Source organism: Rhinolophus sinicus, linkage group LG04 (assembly GCF_036562045.2).
Source record: "Rhinolophus sinicus isolate RSC01 linkage group LG04, ASM3656204v1, whole genome shotgun sequence".
Taxonomy (NCBI): Eukaryota; Metazoa; Chordata; class Mammalia; order Chiroptera; family Rhinolophidae; genus Rhinolophus; species Rhinolophus sinicus.
The window spans coordinates 102995651-103016433 of record NC_133754.1 but is presented as its reverse complement, the minus strand read 5'-3'; the positions used below and the strand labels follow the sequence as shown (position 1 = coordinate 103016433).

General features: G+C 47.1%; 1 protein-coding gene across 1 annotated transcript in view; it reads right to left on the bottom strand.

The window, feature by feature from the left end:
- The window catches only part of ATP12A (ATPase H+/K+ transporting non-gastric alpha2 subunit), a 27076-nt gene extending 6293 nt beyond the window's left edge, over positions 1-20783 (bottom strand). The window contains exons 1-15 of the mRNA XM_019749579.2: positions 20662-20783; positions 19913-20071; positions 17087-17146; positions 14527-14730; positions 13682-13795; positions 12655-12789; positions 12221-12338; positions 11697-11965; positions 10520-10718; positions 10274-10383; positions 8645-8779; positions 5652-5844; positions 3598-3773; positions 2788-2924; positions 610-760 (exon numbers count right to left, since the gene is read on the bottom strand). Coding sequence (XP_019605138.2) covers positions 610-760; positions 2788-2924; positions 3598-3773; positions 5652-5844; positions 8645-8779; positions 10274-10383; positions 10520-10718; positions 11697-11965; positions 12221-12338; positions 12655-12789; positions 13682-13795; positions 14527-14730; positions 17087-17146; positions 19913-20071; positions 20662-20670 — 2169 coding nt within the window. The 5' untranslated portion in view covers positions 20671-20783. The remainder of the gene's footprint in view (positions 1-609; positions 761-2787; positions 2925-3597; positions 3774-5651; positions 5845-8644; positions 8780-10273; positions 10384-10519; positions 10719-11696; positions 11966-12220; positions 12339-12654; positions 12790-13681; positions 13796-14526; positions 14731-17086; positions 17147-19912; positions 20072-20661) is intronic.

Sequence of the window (20783 nt, the reverse complement as noted above, 5' to 3'; positions counted from 1 at the left end):
AGATTCAACCAACTGCAGATCAAAAGTATTCAGGAACCAAAAAAAAAAAAATAGAAAGTTCAAAAAAGTGAAACTTGAATTTGCCAAGTGCTGAGCACTATGCTGACTCCATGCAAATGAAGTGATGTGTGGACATGGGCTGCTGTCCTCTATGCAAATGTAGGTTATATGCAAATACTACTCCAGTTTATATAAGAGATTTGAGCATTGTGGATTTTGGTATTGGAGTGGAGACAGGGGGGTCCTGGAACCAATCCTCTGCAGATACTGAGGGATAACTGCATATTTTCTATCTTATGTCTTTACATTTTTGTTCTTTTTGTTACATTTTAAATCTTTCTATACCCACACCTATCACAGTACCAGATGCTTCACAGTCAGAAAATCCTTCAGGAGTGTGCAGCTGCATGAGGTGGGTGGGTGACAGGAGGGCAGAGGGTCAGCCTCCGAAAGGTGGAGATGTCAGATGACGAGGAAGGAGGGGCAAGAAACTGTCTTGAGAGGTTGAAAAGCACCACGGCCTTGATCTGGGAGCCGAATCTCAGCCCTGCATTTCCCTGTGGGACAGGCAGGGACTGGGAGGTCCTCTAGGTACTGTTGCCCACCCACCTGCCTCTGGCAGCCCTCCACGATGATCAGCTTCTGCTGGGGGGACGTCCGGGCAAAGACGATCTCCTGGTAGCTGGTTAAGACCTCGTCCAGCTGTTCCGCACTCATGTCCTTTAGCTCCATGCCGGTCACCACTGCGGCTTTAGCGTCCCTAGAAGGCCAGAAAGAACTGGTTGAGGCCAAAGGTCAGGCCTTGGGCTGGAACCCTGTTCTGGGAAAGGCGTGGCTGAAGCTTCTTCCAACTTTACCGGGAACCCAATGTCCTTGAAACCCAATACTCTAGTGGGATGACAGGGTTACGAGTACTGGGGACACTTTGGACTCCATTTCAAGACAGTAAGCTAAGGCTAAAAAAGGCCATTTCCTGTTATCACACAACAAACCATAGGAGTAAGCCAATGAGTTTTTTCTTGACAGGAATGGGTGAGAAGTGGTATTTCCTGGGCAAAGCTTTACTTACCAAGTAAAAGGAGGGTTAAAAACAAACAAATAAAAAAACCCACCTGTTTATATGTTTTGGGTCCTAGAATTCAGCTTATGCCAAAATATGGATAACAATTCCTGGTTATTGTTTATTTCAGATTTATAGAGTGTCTACTATGCAATGAGCTATGTAAGGAAATTTATTGAGATTTTTCTGTGAAGAACACTACTGTCTGCTATGAAAGAAGGTTCAAGAAACTATTGATTATTCAGATCTGCTAAAACTCTTCAGAGGTGGTCCACGGCGCTTATAGCAGATCCCAGAATCCCTAACTTGGTCTGCAAGGCCAGGAGCACCCCGTGTTGTTGGGCCTCCCCCACCCTCCAGCCCGCTGGACCGCTCAGTCTGAGCCCACACACCTTCCATGGCCCTAAGGCCTTCACAGGTCTTTCTGCCTTGCTTTCTCTTGGCTAAAACTTCACATTTCAGTCTTCAAATCTCAGCCTAAACGCTCCAGCTGCAAATCACCGTGAGCCTTTTCTTTACATTTTTTTAAGTTATGAGCTTTTGTAGGTCTGTTTTTTCCTGCTGGTGCTAAATATTGGAATTCTAGCACTTGACTCAAACCACAGGTCTTCCTAAGTTCTTGTAAAATATATGTATATAAAAGTAAGATAAGAAGGAAAGGGTGGTTCTGTTTCCCCTATAGCTACAAAAATCTAGTTATCATATGATCATGAAGCCAAGCTGATAAAGTGGATAACTGAAAACATTCACAAAAGTATCCACCCACTCTTCTGTACAGTGTAGTAACTTGTATGAAGATTGGTAACTTGTTGCCCTGGTGATTATTACCTGACAGCTCTGTATTCCTAAAAGGCATAAATGCTTGGGTAAGCTAGAAAAGGTTCACTGGTCTTTCCCCGATTCCCTCTTATGCATGAAAGTATAATAAAGCCAATGACATTTATTTTCACACTGAGACCACGGAGTCTTTGATCATTTAAATTATCAGCAGTCCAGCTAACTCTCCTCCCACTGCCAGTTCCTCTGTCCCCTGTGTGTCTCCTTCATTGCACTCATCACATCACAATTAGTTTTGATTTTTCTGCCCCTCTATCTAGATGGAAAGCTCCCCAAGGGTGGGGACAGGGTCTGGTCTGTTTGCTACTATAGTTCCAGTGTCTAGCATGGTGCCTGGTATACAGCTGGTACTCAACAATCGATTGTGCAAAAAACTGACCCCAGGAAAAACCAAGTCTTTCTAAGGATGCTGCCGTTCTATTTACTATCAAAGAAAAAAGCATATGTTTACGTAGCTACCCTTAAGAAGCAATCAAGTAGGTAAATACTAGAGATACACACCAGGGCAGTGCACAGAACCCAAAGGGTTCTCAACATTCTAGCTTATACGACTGGATCAATGACAAGTCATTTCATATAAACTCTTTGTTTCAGCCTTTATCACTCTAAATTAGGATCTTAAGTTTTCAGATCTACTTCATTGGGTTTTGAAATTTCATACAAGGAATACATAAAGGGTAATTTCTGTGGTATTAATACAATGCCTGGCACTGAATTAGGTGCTCAATAAAATTTTGGGTGAATTAACAGATAATATATGAATTATGGAGGAAATCAGCCTCGCATCACCATGATAGAGTGTTTGGCAGAAAAGGGGATTTGCTCCAAATAGCACAGCTCCCACAGAGGAGAACTTGAAATTCTGCTGTGTTGGTTCTGTGCTTCCTTACCGTTTGTTAACTTGCTCCACAGAGATGTTGAGGCGTTTTGCAATGTCTTCCACCGTCTCACTGTTGGCTGAAATGATACCCACACTCTTGGCAATAGCTTTGGCTGTGATTGGATGATCACCTGTAACCATAATAACCTAGAACACAAACAAGGAGAAAGGCATAGGGACAATGTGGACCTTGGCTGGCCAGAGTAAGGGCAGTTCAGCATCACCTGCTCCACCTGGTAGAACATGCTTAATGATGACTGTTGCATGCCCTTATGGATAGTTGTTGATCTTTAGGTCAGGGACACGCTGATCCCACTGGATCTATCCTTGCTCCTAAGTTTCCTGCACTTCCTCCTCTGACATTAGAGGGACCCCCTTCCCTTTGACGGGTGGTATTTATAAAAGGGCTGGTAGCTGGCGACCCGGGACAACCTCATGTTACTTCAACAGTCTTAATATTAACGTGGGAATAGAATGAAGTTTTTGGTTTCAATATCATGAAGGTAAATGGATTATGGAGGCTAGACTTCAAGATTAATAAAACCTTTTATCATGAATCACACTCTAGGGCAAAATATGGCTATTTCATGGCAAAGGGAGATAGCTTTCTTCTCACTGCAGTTACTATTGTTTATTCCACACAGACACAATTATTTTGCTTTCATTGTAGTTACTGAAATCTTAGTATAGTGAAAGTAGATATTTTTTAAAAAGGGGAATTATGATATTTACTTGAAGAGCCCTAAATGCTGACTACCTCCTCTGACAAACATAAATGGAGTAAATGAAGGGCTTCCTAAGTCAGGAAGATAACTCTCACCTTGATCCCTGCGCTCCGGCATTTGGTGACTGCATCTGGGACAGTGGATCGAGGAGGATCAATCATTGACAAGAGCCCAACGAAACAGAGGTTGGACGTGGGAAAGTTCATGGCGTCGACATCAAATGAGTAGGTTTCTGGAAACTCGTCTGCTGGCAGGTAGAGATGACAGAAACCTGGAGAAGGCATGAATTTGGGGGGGCGGGGGGGTCAGTGAAACTAGGCTATGAAATGACACAACAAAGGGAAGAACATTTTGACACATTCTCAGTTCTTCACTCTTTCACCAATACTTTAGAGTCTACCAGAATTGTTTAATTCTTTCAAGTCCATAATGTATGTTGTTTTTATCAAAGACACAGTTCATCCAAAAATAATTCACTGTGTGCCCATTAGGTTGTAGGGCTATACAGACCGAGTATGGACAGCCTTTACTTCTGAATATGGCCCAGTTGAGTGTGGGGACAGAGACATAAAGAAATAAGCATAACAGAGCATGGACAGTGTTACTGAGGGGAGCTAAGCTCTGGCCATCTGGGGAATTGGGAAAGACTTCACTGAAGGGGTCACGTGGGAGCTGACTCTTGAGAGAGGAGTTTGGGAGGACAGGGGGTGAGAAGGCCATTTCATGCAGATGAAACAACACATGCTACTGCACAAATGGGAGAAAGAATCTGGGGAGTTAGGGGAATGGTACAAAGCTCAGTCTCTAATCAAGATTAAGTGTGAGAGAAAAGGCCCCAGGAGTGGAGCAGAACCGCTCATTACTCAGACGGCGTCGGGCTCTCACTGGCTGAGGTGAAGGAGTTCCTGTGTCTGGTGGGCCTTCCAAGATCGTGTGACTTTTTCATCAGCTCTCAGGTCAATTGTATTCTCAGCATGGCCCACTGTGTTATGCGTTTCGGTAAAGCCCAGACTTTGAGAGGTCAAACGTGAGGTTTCTAGAGTGACTAGGCAGATGGGTATCAACCTTGCCCTGACAAGATCGCCTGGTGCTGTGGGTTGTTTGAAGCATGCTTAAAGCATTATCCTCTCATTTATAGGTTTTACTCACTTTACAAACCCAAATATCCTTTAGAAACACACATTCCACAGATTCCACCTCTACTAGCAAGAACTTTCCTGATGTTTAATGAGCCTTAGCATCGACCATGAACTTGTTACCTTGAATTCACCATTCTGTAGTTCAGAGGTGCCACTCTGTTAACCCATGATTCTCACAGCAGGACATATTCTGTGATATCAAACCACAGTTCCACTCCTGCCACAGTGGTTGTATTTCTATTGTCCCTTCCACCTCTAACAGCCCTGTCTCTCTTACTGATAGTATTTTTTCCCTAATCACTAAGTGGAAAACTTCAACATTTTTTGAACTAACTTTCCTCCCCTAAGCAGTTGTTAAGTCTTCCCAATTCTGCCTCCAAGAAGTCTTATATCTAGTCCCTCCTTCACGTCCCAATTGCCTTGGATCAAATTCCCACCCTGTCACCTGACTGAGGGCAGCCACCTGCTCCTGAGACCCTGTCTGCTCCCTGCTCCCGCCAAGAATGAGCCTTTAGAAACATGGACTCTGAGCAGCTCACTTGCTGCAAAGCATCCAGTGTCTCTGCCCTGACCCAGCACCTCAGCCACATCAAGCACGCCATATGGGGACGGACCTCCAACCTGTCTTTCCTCTCCCATCTCCCATAACAAGTCATCCCTCTACCATGCAGCAGCACTCCATGCTGACTGCCTCACTGATGACGCACATCCCCCACTTCTACGTCTGGGGCTTGGCCTGTGTTTTTCCCTCCAACTCCCTTCAAATGTCATTCAAGGCCCAGTTTGACTTCCATAGAATCGTCCCAGGTTTTCCTCACCTGGCAGCAACCCTACCCTCCCCGCTGCTATCATGTAGTATTTATTTTCTTATCTGCCTGCTATTCTGTGAGTCCTGTGAATGCAACAGCTACTCTGCTAGAGGGTCAGCCTGTCTCAGCTTGTGTCCTGACCTGGCTTACAGCCATGCACCTCACAGGTGACACATAAGGGTTCTGCCACCAAGTACTCACCCAGCACGCGCTCGCCCAGGCCGCCCAGCTCCATGTACGCGGTGTGGAAGGCCTCGGCTATGCTCTTGTCCAGAGGCTGCTCCCGACCATTGAGCATGATGGTGCTGCACTTCTCTAAGACCTTCTCAGGGGCCCCTTTCATTACCAGGAGGAAGCGCTTGTCACTGGGGTCGTCTGTCTCATGTATGGAGAGCTGGCAGGGAAGGAAGTGAGTATAAGCACAGCATGCAATCGAATCACGATACCATCTTCACCACCAAGGGCCCGAACTATACAGGCCTATTAATTAGCAACATGACAAGATGAAAAACAGCCCTTTTTTTCGTTGGGCTGTTTATCCTTGAAATGCAAAGGAGAGGTGCTCTCCACAGCTGAGTTCTCTCCTTTTCATTTCTGGCCAAATAAGCAAGAGGTCTAGACTCAGCCATCTAGTCCTGGTCCAGCAGGATACCCTGAGGTCCAGTCCAAACTAAGTGGAGCTCATCTTTCCAATAGAATCCGGCTGCTTTAGGGGGTCGAATGTGGCCGCCAGCCTAAACAAGTTCTGCAGGGGTGACTGTGGGCTGGAAGGACCTCGTCTCGCCTCCCGCCTCTACCTCCCTATTGCAAACAGCAATTTTTCAGACCAAAGCTGCTCTGAGCTCAGGCAGGTGTGAGGGCAGCAGGCCTTCCTGTGCCTCTTCATCTCCGCCTCGATCCAGTTCTGCTGTCTGGATGTGACAGAAAACGGCAGGGATGCAAGGAAATGGGGAGGCTTGTCCAGGCTTCCAGGAGGACAGTTAGGTAATGGGTATCACAGTTTTAACACCAACACCCTTTGACCTAATAATTCTGCTTCTAAACTCATCCTAATAAGATACTTGGGACAAGTATGAAAAATGTATAGACAATAATAAATGGCTAAGTCTTATGTAGCCCTTATCATATACCAGGTACTCTCCTAAGCCCTTGAAAAGAACTTCAGGAAGCTGGAGCATTTGGCAGAGAAAGAGTAAGTTACAGATAAAAATTCTACCATTCTGGGTCTGTCAGTTGATTCTAAATCAGTAGTTCTTAGTCTTTGGGATATCAGACATCAGTACAATTAAAAAAAAAAAAGTAGAGGGCAAACATAGGTTTGCCAGATGTTTTTTATGGCCAAGTAAAGACAAAAGTAACTAACCAAACCAAATCAAACCAAACTAAACTGAAAACCTCCCAGCTACTATCACTATCATTTTAACATTTAAAAAGTAGAAATAATAAACACTTATGCAGTGTGTACTATTCTAAGTGCTCACACAACTCCTCATTTTATTCTCGAAACCGCCCTAAGGCTGTGGGTACTCTTACACCTCCTTTTACAAGGCAGGAAACTGAGGTACAGAAAGGCTAAATGAGTCCTGCAAGGTCACACACAGGTGGCTAAACTAGGGTTGAATTCAGGCAGGCAGCTGTGAGACCCTGCCCTGACCATGTAAGATACAAAGGATAATCTTTTAAATGGAATACATTTATTTTTACACAAAACATTCATCTTTACATAAAACTTCATAAAATATGGTCCTAAGTTTCCAATTTGCTGTAAACTACTGAAATTATCTTCATGGACAAGTCTCAGTTTGGGCAATTGCTACTCTTAGCATCAGTAAGACATGGACTTTCCACTTTGTTTCCTTCGGTTGACCACACCCCACAGAGCTTCCAAGTTCACAACAGCTGAAGCTCTTTGTTCAGGGCTCAGTGGGGTAGTCCCAGCAGGACTCTGCACCTTGTTCCGGACTGCAAGACCATCCAGCCCAGTCCCTAAGAGCACAGGATTCCTGGGTCTGCGTGAGTCTTGGCTCCAGCCCTTACCAGCTGTGTGATAAAGCTCTGTACCTCACTCCTCACTCTACCTTACAGAGCTGTTGTGAGAATCAAGTGACTTGATACACATAGAAAGGTGCACATAATGGCTGTGATTAGTTGTTATTTTAGAATTATGACTCATTCCATTTTCACTTATGTTTTGAACAAGAGATCTGATTTCCTGGCTTTAGTATTTGACATCACGCATTTTTATAGGCTGTCTGTGACTAATTGCAGTTCTTTATTGGCCCATTATCCACAAAGATGTTTGCGACAAACAGTTCTTTTCCATCCAAACAAAATGGCTGGATAATCACCAGAAAACTCCACACAAACATGGGTATCCTACTGATATCCTGACTGTTAATGCAAAGACCAAATCATAATGCCTACTCTCAGCTCTGGAGACTACGGGAAAGCTGACAGCAGGACCCTGGGCTATACTGTCATCTGTCCTAACACAAGGATGATGGGGGTGGTTGGTTGACAGCCACCCCTGAAAGGAGGGAAGACAACCAGGCAAGGACGGCCATTATCTTCTTGAGCAATGAGTGAAAAAAGGTCCCTTTGAGGCAGAATTGGAAAGCCACTTGGCTGATCATCTGAGACTCCTCCCGGTTTTGCAAAGGGCAAGGCTCCGTCACACAACCCAAGGGAGACTGTTCTGCCTTGGAGCTGTGGTAGAAAACGCATGGGCTCAGGAGTCAAACAGAAGTGTGGAAACTGGTCATGCCACTTCGATGCTGGTGTGAGTCTGGTCACATCAACACACTCAGGGGCCTGTGTCCTCATCTATAAATTGGGATTAACTAGTCCGACCTCAGAGGCTGTTGAGAGGATTAATGAGACAATGCATGTAAAGCACCTGACACTGACTGAGTAAATGTTAGCTCCTCCTTCCCCCACCTTTCATTTACCCTTTAGATTCTGGCTGTTGCCCCTCACTTGTGCAAGTCACCCTGTGGTGTGTGTGTGTGTGTGTGTCTGCAATAGAGATCCCACCATGTAAACCTGTTCTGACCTGACCGGAGGCCCAGGCCCTCCACCTCTGAGGGCTGTTTTTTAAGTCAAGTATCATTCAAAACCCGTAGGAACCTATGGATACTCGCCGGTAGAAACGCCATTCTCGGGATAACAAAGATTCATTTGTGAGAAAAACTCACCTGGAATTTGTTGGTCGAGTTAAAAGGGATTTCTGCTACTTTGCGGTTTCTTTTTCTAATTTCCATCACATCACCCAAAACCACCTCTGAGAATTTCAAAAGGGCAGTTTCAGAGGCATCTCCAACCACAACTCTCTGAGAATCAGAAAAAATAAAATACACATACATATATATTTTTTCAGCACATAATCTGGTTCTTTTGGGATTATTTTCAATGAACCAACATGTCACCTGAGTTTACTATCTAATTGGAAAGACAATGATGCCACACAATTGTGACAAATTTAAAACCACAATGAAAGTGTTAAAGTGAGTGGTGCCACCTACTGGCATTAGGAAAGCTCAAAAAAATCAGAGCTCCGGGAGAAAAAAAAAGCGGCTATCAACTAGATCTTGAAAGACAGTAGTGGGTAACCAAGAGAAGAGCTAAAGAAAACCCTCTGGAAGCTAGAATGCCATGGACAAAGGCAAGAAGTGGAAGACTTCTTTCTATCCGGTGGACATGGAAGGCCCTGAGAGGCAGGTGTAGGTGTAGACTTGAGAAGCAGAAAACAGAAGCAAGGAAAGTTTGGGGGCAAAGTTGGGTGAAGTATTTCATCTAACATGGAATTTAAAGAAAATTAGTGCCATGTAAGAAAGACTTAGGAAGGGAAAACTGGAATCGTTACGCCAATAAAGAGGCTGGTACAGTTATTTAGATGCAAGTTATTGGTGATAATAGAAATGTAAAATTATAGATATTTTGAAGCAAGAATGATAGGACTTGGTGAGGAGAAAGTTAACAATGACTCTGGAAGTTTGGGCCTAGATGACGGGCCACGTGGTGATGTCATAGACAAGTAGAAACTTTGGGACAAGACCTTGACTTGGAGCCAGGTTGGGTACAGGTGGAAGGTGGCAAGTGTAATCTGTAGAGTGTCTAACAGGACAAAACCTCCATGTGGAAACACACAGCTAGCTGGAGATCCATGGAGTTGGGATGAGAAACTAGAACTGGACATAAGGATTTGAAAGATACTAACAGAGAAGTGATTGATCAAAAAGAAAATTGATGAGCTGATAAAGAAAAGCAAACAAAAAATAGAAGAAAGAAAGGTCAACGAAGGAAACAAATGGCACATAGAAAAGTCAGGAAGACATAGATTCAGTGACTCATTGGGAGTAACAAGAAGAGGGAGAGAGAGGGGGAAAGGTAAGGAGGGAAGGGTTAGTTTATTGTATATTCCAATATTCCAGGACCCCTTATAGCGTCTGTTGCCGAGAGGAGTATGTTCTAAGATCAGTCCTATTTCCATCCAATTATATTTTAAACTTCAGTGAATGGCATTTATGTAATAAAGAAACTTTGATTGTATCTACTTATCTGATCAAGACATTAGGAAAGTAATTTGAAAGCACTCTGACTTTCTAGAATGAGACAGAATTTTCCACAGACCGAAATCAATCTGAGAACTTGCAGACATCTCTGTGATGTCGCAAAGCTCGTTAGTATAAAAGGAAATCTTCGGCAGGTCTTGTGAGTCAAGACTTGTTCTGCCTAGCACAAGCTCTGCTTGGTTGGAGTGATTAAATCCACTTCGGTGACTTCAGACTGGCTGTGATTTAAGATTGGCAATGCAGACGGTTTACCTTCATGATGGGGACACTTTCCTGTCCTGGTCTGAACTCGGCTCGGTTACACAATGTGATTATCTTTGATAAGGAGGCCCAGGTTCCAGAGCTTTGATCAAAGGTTTGCGCTGGAAAACAGAAAGCACAGTGGATGCTGGGGGTGCAGGGCACGTATTCTGGAACCACACTGTCTGCTGCCTTAGGCTGGGTCCCACCACTTGGGTCCACTGCTTTGGTCCAGACGGAATGCTCCAGGAATCTTACTTGAATGGTCCTCACTGGTGTCTGCCATGAAGATCTGACTGTCGAACCACAGATGGGCCACGGTCATTCTGTTCTGGGTAAGAGTCCCCGTCTTGTCTGAGCAAATGATGGAGGTGGAGCCGAGCGTCTCCACTGCCTCCAGGTTCTTCACCAGGCAGTTCTTCTTGGCCATCCGTTTTGCTGTCAGCGACAGAGTCACCTGCACAGAAGAGAGAGGAGTCGTTTTGAGGCAGGTTCAATAACATAGAAACACCTAGAGCTGGACTAGTTTCAAGATAGAGCTATAGTTACAGAGACAGCAGAGCTGACCCAGTAGCTGATGGACCACTACCGAGCCCCATATACCACAAGCCTCTCTTATTAAATATGGCACACTTCTTTTGTCCATTCACCCCTTGACAAAATGAGCCTGAAGTACCCACAGGTGACAAAGCCAGACAAGGTTGCTACAGCTGATACTCATGTGTAATTATAAAGGAAACTTTGGCCTGGAGTTCAAACAGGTCGTCTGCTGTCTCCGCTCAGGACAATAGCAGACCAATGATCACGGACGCCACCTTTCCATGTAATAGGGACCACCCCACAGCAGAGACTGGGAGGTGGGGTGTTTAAGGATGAATTGGATGGGCCCTTACAAAGGGAGACTCAAAACTGAATTAGGGGGTAGACACAGAAAAGGGCTGAATTGTCTTGCAGAGAAAAATGGGAGGAATTTTTGTGTCTGTGTTACAGAAGGAAGAGAAAGAAGTAAGGTAAATGATGGGCCTGAGTTCCTCAGTTGTAGGAACTGCCAAGGAAATGGGTTTGCTTTCTGTGGAAATGTGGGGATGGCATTCAGCTTCTAGAAAATCTGGCAAAGATGGTTTGAGTCTGTGTAATCCAGATTTAAGGGGCAAAGTAACATATGTGATTTGCAGATTTGCAGATAGATCTCCTGAAATGGAAATATAAAGTTTTCAAAGATAGTGCATTCAAATATCAACAATCTTACAGTTAGTTAGTTCCTTTTGTCCCTCTAAGAAACTCATTTCAGAATGTCTCCTGCTCGCCCCTGACAGGGAGAGAGTGTCGCTCTGAGATGAAGGAGACCTATTTTGCGATAGGAGCTCAGCCAGCATAGCAGAGGGGCATGTATTAGCAGGGTCAGGGGACGGGCCAGCGAGCAGCATGGACTCACAGTGACAGTGGCCAAGAGGCCCTCGGGCACATTGGCCACAATGATGCCAATGAGGAAGATGATGGAGTCCAGGACACGGTACTTCATGGACACCGCGATGATAAAGAAAAGGACGCCGATGGACACGGCCACTCCGGCCACAATGTGCACGAAGTGCTCGATCTCAGTGGCAATGGGTGTCTTCTCATTTCCGACGCCTGAGGCCAGTGCGGCGATCTGACCAATGATGGTGCGGTCCCCTGTGTTGATAACCATGCCCGTTGCCGTGCCTATAGGTGGAGTGGACATTTTATTCCAGGGGTCCTCAGTTGGGAGAGGCCTGCTCACAGAACTCTGGGGGCTTACGGGATCCATCAGCATGTGACATCGCAAAGGCCAAACCTCTGCTCGCTAGGGAGGCCCTACAATTCTGGGTTTTCCCTTGGACAAGCTTTGTAAAGAGATGGCAAAGAGATATAGACACAGAGCCAAGGGGGAGCATGGTGTGGGCGGGGCAGGTGGTCTTGAGGTCCTCGGGGGCGCACCTTCCAGACAGGTTGTGGAGTAGAAGCCAATGTTTTTGGTCTCCAGGGGGTTGTCGTGGGTGAACTCACAGGAGCGGGGCTGGGGCTCCGACTCCCCAGTGAGAGATGAGTTGTCCACCTAGAAGGAATTGTGAAAAAGTTCAAGGGGCAGCTGATTAGCTCAGTGAGTTAGAGCGCGATGCTCGTAACACCAGGATTGCTAGTTCGATCCCTGCATGGGCCAGTGTGAGCTGCACCCTCCACAACTAGATTGAAACAACTACTTGACTTGGAGCTGATGGGCTCTGGAAAAACACACGTAAAATAAATAAAAGTTTTTTTTTTTTTTTTTTAAAAGGTCAAGATGAGGCACCGTATCCCCTGCCCCACTTACACCAAGACCTGGAAAGAGCCCCGAATGCCAGCCTGATCTATGGGGTGCCCATGACGATTACCTTGCACCCCTGAGAGGACAGCAGCCTGATGTCTGCAGGGATCTGGTCCCCTCCTTTAATCTCCACTATGTCTCCGACCACTAGCTTCTCTGCAGGAATTATCTTCTTCTCCGAATCTCGAATGACAAGAGCTTGCTGTGAAAAAAAAAAAGTGACAGATGCCTTGGATTCTGCAATGATGCTGCCCCTCCTCCATCTCCCCTTCACCAAACCTCAGCAATGAGGCACAGGAGGCCACAGCTTTCAGAATGGCAAAAGACGAAACAAAAGACTTTGATCTGGGCCTGAAGACCCTGGCCATATTCTCGGACCCAGAAAGTGCTGCCAAGGGAAGACATAGCACAACGATAGCCCTGGGCCTGATAGAAAGGGATGAGCGCTCCTGGCTGGGATGTCTGGGGAGAATCCTGAGGCTGAACCAAAGGGCTTAATAACCTTGCTCAGGTCAGGAAAACTTTAATGCAGGGGGAGGTGGATCTCCCACTTGTTAGCACAAAAGATCCCCAGAGTTCCCTCCAGCTGGCAACTCTGGGGGGCTGGGGATAACATGGTTTTCCCACTGTGTTGACCGTGGTGCACAGTCTCCCTGGAGGACACCTGCCAGGGGTCCCTGTGGGAAAGGGGAGCAGTGGGCATCCTGTACTGAGACCGTGCTGGGGCAACATGCAGTGAGGCTCAGCCATGGCAGCCAAGATGGTCACAGATAAAGGATCACAGGCTGATCTCCTTGGCTCCCAGAACCACCTGAATGACTTCTGTCTGAACAGTTCACCAATGCTTGTGAGCAGTGACAGAAGACGTGCAATGACGAGTGTTTCTATTGTACTTTACTCTTGACTAAGTATTTTCCTGTATCTTACCTCATGGGTCATCTCAAAACCCTGAGGAAATGAGAGGTCAGGGAGATTAGGATTCCCAGACAGCAAAGGATGGGGCAGGGCTGAGCATGGACCCTCTGCCTCCAGGGCCCCACTGTCCCCCTCACCAGGAGTTATGCAGAGACCAGAGAGGGACTGCAGTCACTCACCTGTGGAATCATCTTACTGAAGCTGGCCATGATGTTGGTGCTTTTGGCCTCTTGGTAGTATGCAAAGATCCCTGTTAAAATGACGACCAGTGCGAGCACGGTGCCCAAGTACACCTGAGTCAGGAGGAGAGGCACCAATCAGAATGACAGCCTCAGGAGTGAGCCAGGTCCCAGAGCAATGGCAGCTGTGTTCTGGTGTCATTTACAGGCCACAGAATTCACCCATTGTAAGTATATAATTCAGTGATTTTTAATAAATTTACGCAGTTGTTGATTAAAGTTGCAGCGATCACCACAATCCAGTTTTACAGCATTTCCATCACCCCAGTAAGACCCCTGGTACCCACTGGCAGTGTCTCTGCTCCCACCCAAACCCTGGCAACCACTGCCTATTCTGTTTCTGGGACATGTCACATCAGTGGAATCATACAGTATGTGGTCTTTGCGTCTGGCTTCTTTCTCTTAGCATCATGTTGGACACTTCCGTTTTGTGGTTTTGGTGCAGCAGTCATAGACGCTGCCCGCATTAAAGAGAGAGAGTTAGCTTTGGGGACAGAGAACCCCAAAACACGTCACATGGATATAAATCTTTCTTTGTTTAGGAACTTACAGTGTGTCTGTCTGTCTCTCAAATTCATGCTCACACTGCCCCCAAGACATAAGAAAGTCATGTAGAACTCTCTTTTATAGCTGGAAAAGAACTATTTTTCCCAAACCCATGCAGCGATTGGTCAGCGGCAGACTCCGGACCCACCCAGGGCTCTGCACAAGAAAGGCCTCACTTTATGGTTCTGTTCTCATTACTTCAATTGAGCAAAACCAGGCAGGGAACCCCAGTGCCTTACGTTGTCTAGAGATGAGGACTTGTCGTTGGAGTACTGAATCCCAAACGCGATCCAGCAAAGGATGGCTCCCACCCACAGAAGGATGGAGAAGCCCCCCACCATCTGCTTCAGGAACTTGATGATCTCCGGTGTTTCCTTGGGAGGGGAGAGGGCGTTGGGCCCATCCCGCGCCAGGAGCTCAGCAGCTTGGGTGCTGGACAGACCCTGAGAAAGCCGAACAAAGACAGATAGGAATTAAACATTTCTCCTGCCTCGGTTGGACATCATACTTAGGCAGGCTGTGGGGAGGACTTACCATGTCCAGGGAGGGCCTGGGAAAAGTGGTTGACGCCCCCAGGCCCCACCTTTACCTTTTTAAAATAATATTTAACGGTTAATATCAGCCAAACAGTGCTCTCCATATATTTACACATTTGTTCTTCAAAATTACCCTCTGAAGAAGCAACTATTATTTTCCTCACTCACAGAGGTGGGATTTGACGCTCATGGTGGTTACGTCACCTGGCTAGTTAGTGGCAGAACCGGGATTTGACCAGGCACTTGGCCCCAGAGTCACTACGCTGTGCTCTGCTAAGGCTGGTCCATTTCTTAGAGGTTCCCCCAGAGACAGGAGCGATCTGGCTGAGGAACACTAGACATACAGAGCTGGTCCCCAGGGTTCAGGGCGATGCAGTGAACCCCCAGAAGTGCTTTCATTCTGGAACTCCAATACAGCACATGGCTCATTTTTCATCCTTATGTCTAGTGCTTTTCTGCTTTTCTAGATATCCACCCTGAGTTCTAAGTTCTTGCTCATCTTGCCAACCTGAGGCTCACATGACCAGTCACGTCTTGTCAGGTACCTTCCATCCAAAGGTGCATGGAGCCCCCTGCACCCCCTAGAAATCCTGCACTGTCACTCACAGGGGATTTTTCCCCCAAACTACTTTTTGTGGAGGAAGTCTAGTACACACCTTCTGTGCCTGATTATGTTATAAACCAGTTAAAGGAAAGGAAGGACGCTATCCTTGTCCATTTTTGTGTCCTTTGTAGGGTCCGCTGCTTTTTCCATCGTAGAGGCTCAAATAGTTGTTGAATAACTGGATATCCGAGGTCACCAGTCTGCTATCATCAGCCCCCATTTGTAATTCCTCTTCCAGAACCCCAGACTCATCACCACCCCTCCCTCCCACTGCCTTCTCTAATCCCCACTCCCACCCCCCACCCTGCCATTTCCACCTGTAACCCAGATTAGGGATTTGTTCAAAAACTTCAGCAAAGTCCTATCAGTGATTTCTGTGAAATGTCTCTTGAATCTGTCCCCTTCTGTCCAATCTTACGGCTACTGCCCTGTTTCAGATTCTCATTTCAGTCCTGCATTATTGTCTTATTCTTCTAGACCCTTCCATCTCTCACTTAAAAAACAGATGTAGAGAGATATATAGGTACATTGCACACAGTGGGTATTTTTGTTGCCTTGAAAAGGTACCTAAATATCTCTCCATAAATTTATCTTCTACCGGAATTGCCTTTTGAAAAACAATCTCACCAAATCGTTTCCCAGTTCAGAAATTGTGCCCCTCTCACAACTAGTATAATCCTTATTTCTTAGTTTAATAGGAAAGTGCTAGACAGTTTCACCCAAATTACCAGTCCCCTGGCCTTGTTTTCTACCTCACCTCCCCACTTCCCACACATGCTCCCTCCCAAAAACCCCAGATGGCTGTGCAGGCGCACTCCGTCCTTCGTGCCCGCTGAGTACTCTGCCAACTTAAATCCGACGCATTGAGCCATCATCCTTTGTCCCAATTTCAAACATGGCATCTACTCTGGCCAGAATCCATCACTCAGTATGTCATGTGGACCTCTCATCTGGCCTCCAAGTAGAACAGAGTGGATGCTATGATACTTTCCTAGCACCTGCCTGCCCTACTGAACTGCTTATTCCTGAAGACCAGGGGTCCCCATTTATCTTTGCCCCTCTCACTGCTGACCCAGGGCACTGTACACAGTGGGTGCTCTTGCTGACTCCAACAGATGTATCCAAGTCTTCGGATGTCAACACACTTACACTTAGAAAATCTGACTTGAGTTTGAAGTCTCCCCCCCCAGTGCTTCTGTGTGGGGAGAGATCTGGGGGGTGCCCAGGAGCATTGCCGTTCCCAGAGGAGGAGGTGGACAAGCAGGGTCGAAGGCTGTTACTCCAGACCCTTTCTTCTTAACACTGCTTCTTCCCATTCTTTGATAAGACCATCATACTTCCTGGACACCGGGATTAAAACAACTGTGACACTGAGCAAGCATCTGCCCCTTTCTGGGAAGACTATAGCTTTCCTGCTGCAGTCATAGTCAGAAGAAGTGTATACAGTCAGTGTCCAGCTTAGCTGAGATGACTAGGACCTTTGTTAGGACATGCCAGCTCTCGAGGTCAACCAGCCCTCTGTCACCCACCAGGCATGTGGTGACTGGCATTCCCAAAGTTGCTGCTATAGGTCCTTCATCCTAAAGGTGCCATCTACTTTCCCACACACCCTTCTCCTTCATAGTCACTTCTGCCAATCACAGCACCCTGGTGACTTACCGTAAGGATGTTTGAACAATATTTATCTTCTAATTCCTTATTGCTGAGCTTGTGGTCATCCTGAAGTCCATGAAACGAAGAAGAGAGTGAATTAGATAATTCCCAAAGACTCAAACCCGAAGCTCTGGCCAGCCTATGGAAGCTGGGAGCAGCAGTGATGGGAGAGGAGCCAGGAAGTGTGTGAGCAGGAGAGAGAGTCCTTGGTGCCAGGTGGCCCTCACAGGGAGGGGAGGGAAGGAAGGTCGTGCTACAGGAGAGCCTGTCCTTCCAATTCAGGGGACTCTCTGGCCATCTTGGAAGAGTTCAGACTTAACTTACCATTTACCACATAGTTTTTATGAACAAAGCAATGCATTTCAGCTCAGTCTGAGCTCCAGCACATGCAAATCCGAGCACACCTGGTATCCAAGTGCTAGTGAGCGGGACCCTTAACTCAGACCTGAATGTGGGGTTAGTGGAGGGTGATGAGCAACACCAACCAGCCCACTTTCATGTCCTGACCACTGGGGAGCCATGCAGCCCTTGTGGGGAAGAAGCCTCTGGGAGAGGAAAGCATGACTTATTCAAGTAGGTTGCTAGTTACAGAAACCCTGCAGTTTAATAACCTGCTAAATAAATACCAGTATGGCCCACACTTGTTAATTTGGCCACAGAATCATTAGATTCAAGCAGCGTTTCTCGACCTGGGCATCATTGCCATTTTGGGCTGATAACTATGTTGTGAGTGTTTCTACCCACAAGGACCTGCTATCATTTGTGATAAGCAAAATGTCTCCAGACATTGCTAGATGCCCCCTTGGACCAAAGCCTCCGAGGACCACTGGGCTAAGGACTAGCCAGCAGCCTCTTCCTGTTGCAGAAAGAAAGCCCAGGGGTAAGTCTTCCTCAGCCCACCTGGAAAACCCAGCACTGGGGGTCTTTAAGCATTGACGTCCGGAATAAAGATTTATACCGTGACTGGGACCACAGCCACTCTTTTCTTAAGCATATGCAGAAAAAGTCGTGTTAAGAGATTAGACTTCACGATTAAATAATGTGTTTGCCCCTTCCTCAGCCAGATTCTACTCTGCTCACTCTTTCATCAATTGAAGCTGACATTGCTGGGGATGCAGAGGATTAAGACACAGTTCTGTACACTGTACGCTAAGTTCCAGGCAGATGTGAGTAACGGATGAGTAGGGCCACTATTTGTATGGATGGACCTGGATTTTAAGGGGCCTGCTCTGTGAGGCACAGCACCTTTCCTCCTCCCCTGAGCCCGGGCTTTGGGGAGGAGCCTGCGGGAGGGCAAGGAAGGGATGGGGATGGGGATGGGGATGGGGATGGGACGTCCTCTGCTGGCCAGCGCTGGAATAGCACAGGGCTGGACCTGCCGCTGGGGCTTGGGTTTATTCAGAAGCCAGTGTTGCTTTAGCTCTTATGAAGGTGCTAACGTGCTGGACAGGTCAGGACGCAAGAGCAGTCAAGTACAGTCACAAAGTAGATTCTTGAGAGAAGGCTGCGAAAAAGTGATGTACCTCTCTCAGTGAATCCCATTACACATCTTCAGAGAATGCTCAAGAAGGGAGATTCTCATCATAATAAACAGGCATATGGCAGAATGGATATATTTTCATGTGGTCAGTAGCAATTTCAGAGCAGACGAGCTATGTCTTCAGTCCTAAATGCTAGAGACACATAGGCAATAAGGATGACTACCGTCTGGTGCTCCTGTAAGTCTTTCTCCTGAAGTGTCTCATTTAACCTTCTTAATAACTCTAAGAGGCAGGCATCATGTTTCATTCCTGTTCTTCAAAATAGGAAACTGAATTTCAGTCAAAGTGGGATTTGAGTTCACGTCAGTCCAGTTTCAGGACTGTGTTCTTAAATGTCCACCAGAATATATACAGACAAATGCCGCTAAATGCTTAACAAGCTCTCCAGCAGAAAGAAAAAGCTCTGATTTGCAGTGTTTCCCGATTTCTCCCAAAGGCCACATTTTAAGCTACTAACACGATGTCAGTCAGCTTGCCCAATTCCTCAATATTTAACCATGGGCTCTCTAGCCCCCATGAGTTTACACCATTACCATCTGCTTTTAGAGCTCTAAAGTCTGCAATGACTTTCAGGGACTATCTAGCAAAACCTCCAGCTGAGTGTAGCAGCATCCCCTTTGGCATTGCTGAGATGAAATGTCACATTTCAGTTCTGAGGCATTTTCCATGATGGCCAAAATTCTTCCTCAGTTATAATAATATTGTGCTTCCATAAAGCATTTTATTTACAAAATACTATTTTCTCACTTTTTCCCCTCACAGACCCATGCAAACTATGTATTTCCTGTTTCGCATAAAGAAAATGGAGCTTCAGTGAAGCCAGGTAGTTGCTTCCAGTTGCACATCAATCAATCACTTAGAGAAGTGAAAGTTTAATGGGGCGTAAGGTCATCTGAATCCAAGCCCAACATCTTACCACCTTCTCAGGGGGCATATATACCCAGAAACCTAGCAAATCTCATATAGTATTACCTTATCAGCTACAAACTGGCAAATGGTTACTTATATCCCCATGAAGCAGCCAGAAGGAGAGCGCTCTGGGCCAAGCCTGTGAGGACTGGAATCCCAGACCCTTCCGTGGGTCCCACCTGGGACTGCCTGCAACCAGAATGCAAGAATCCTGCAGAGGCTCTCGCTCTCTCTCCTCAACAAGGAAATGATCTCACAGGGATTTTCAAATCCCTGAGACTGATTTTCCTTTTGTAAGAGGCAGCTTGTAGGGCAAGCTCCCAGGGGAAGGGCAACACCCAGCGGGGTCCATTGGGCTTAAGGGCTCAATCAATCCACTGACCAGATCAAGTTCTTTCTTCAGCTCCTCTTTGTGGTGATGCTTTCTGGGTTCCAAGCAGTTACCCTGCAGGCCCCGGTATTTCTCTTTGCCATCCCCCTTGTCTGTTTTCTCGATGTCTTTAGCTCCATTGAGCTCCACAGAGTAAACTCGTGGTGTTTTCTAAAGAAGCAGAGGTGCTTTATTAGCCCCAGATGGGTTTTCTGACCTCCCTTACGAGTCGGGGACCACCCTCCCCGTCATTCCGTCCTCTGTGGGGACAGGAAGGAGAAGGAGTGTGGGGAGGTTCCCCCACCTTCAAACAGCAGCTCCAGGCTGGGGGTAAGGGCACGATGATTTACCCACCTCGAGAGAAGACCCCTCCAAGGAGCCACGGGGTCTCCCTATGACTTTGTTCCCTGTTTGTTGGGTGAAGGTTGCCCACCGCTACCCTGTTTCTTAGGTGGGGTTGCCCACTGCTGCCCCGTTTGTTGGATGGAGGGTGTCCCGGGCAGGGCGCACCTTACGCACCGTGGTATATCCGTGTACCCCAGCCTGGCGCCACCCACAGAATCGGGGCTGGCCTGGGACTCCCACCCCTCCCCGGGTCTGGGTTTGGGTCTTCGCACAGCCGGCCCCGGTCTCCGGTCTCCGATTGAGGGGCTGAGAGGGGCGGGCAGAGGAGCCGCGCGTTAGCCCGGAGCGCAGTCTGACGCCCCGCCTCCCCATCCCTTCGCAGCCCGCACCCGCCGGGTGGTCGCGGCTGCACGCACCTGGCCCATGACGCGGCGGCGGGCGGGCGTGGGTCGGCACGCGGGTCCGGGCGGTGGAGCAGAGTCCGGGCGGCTGAGCGGGACTGCGCGCACCTTGACGGCCGAGCGCAGCCGCTGGCACA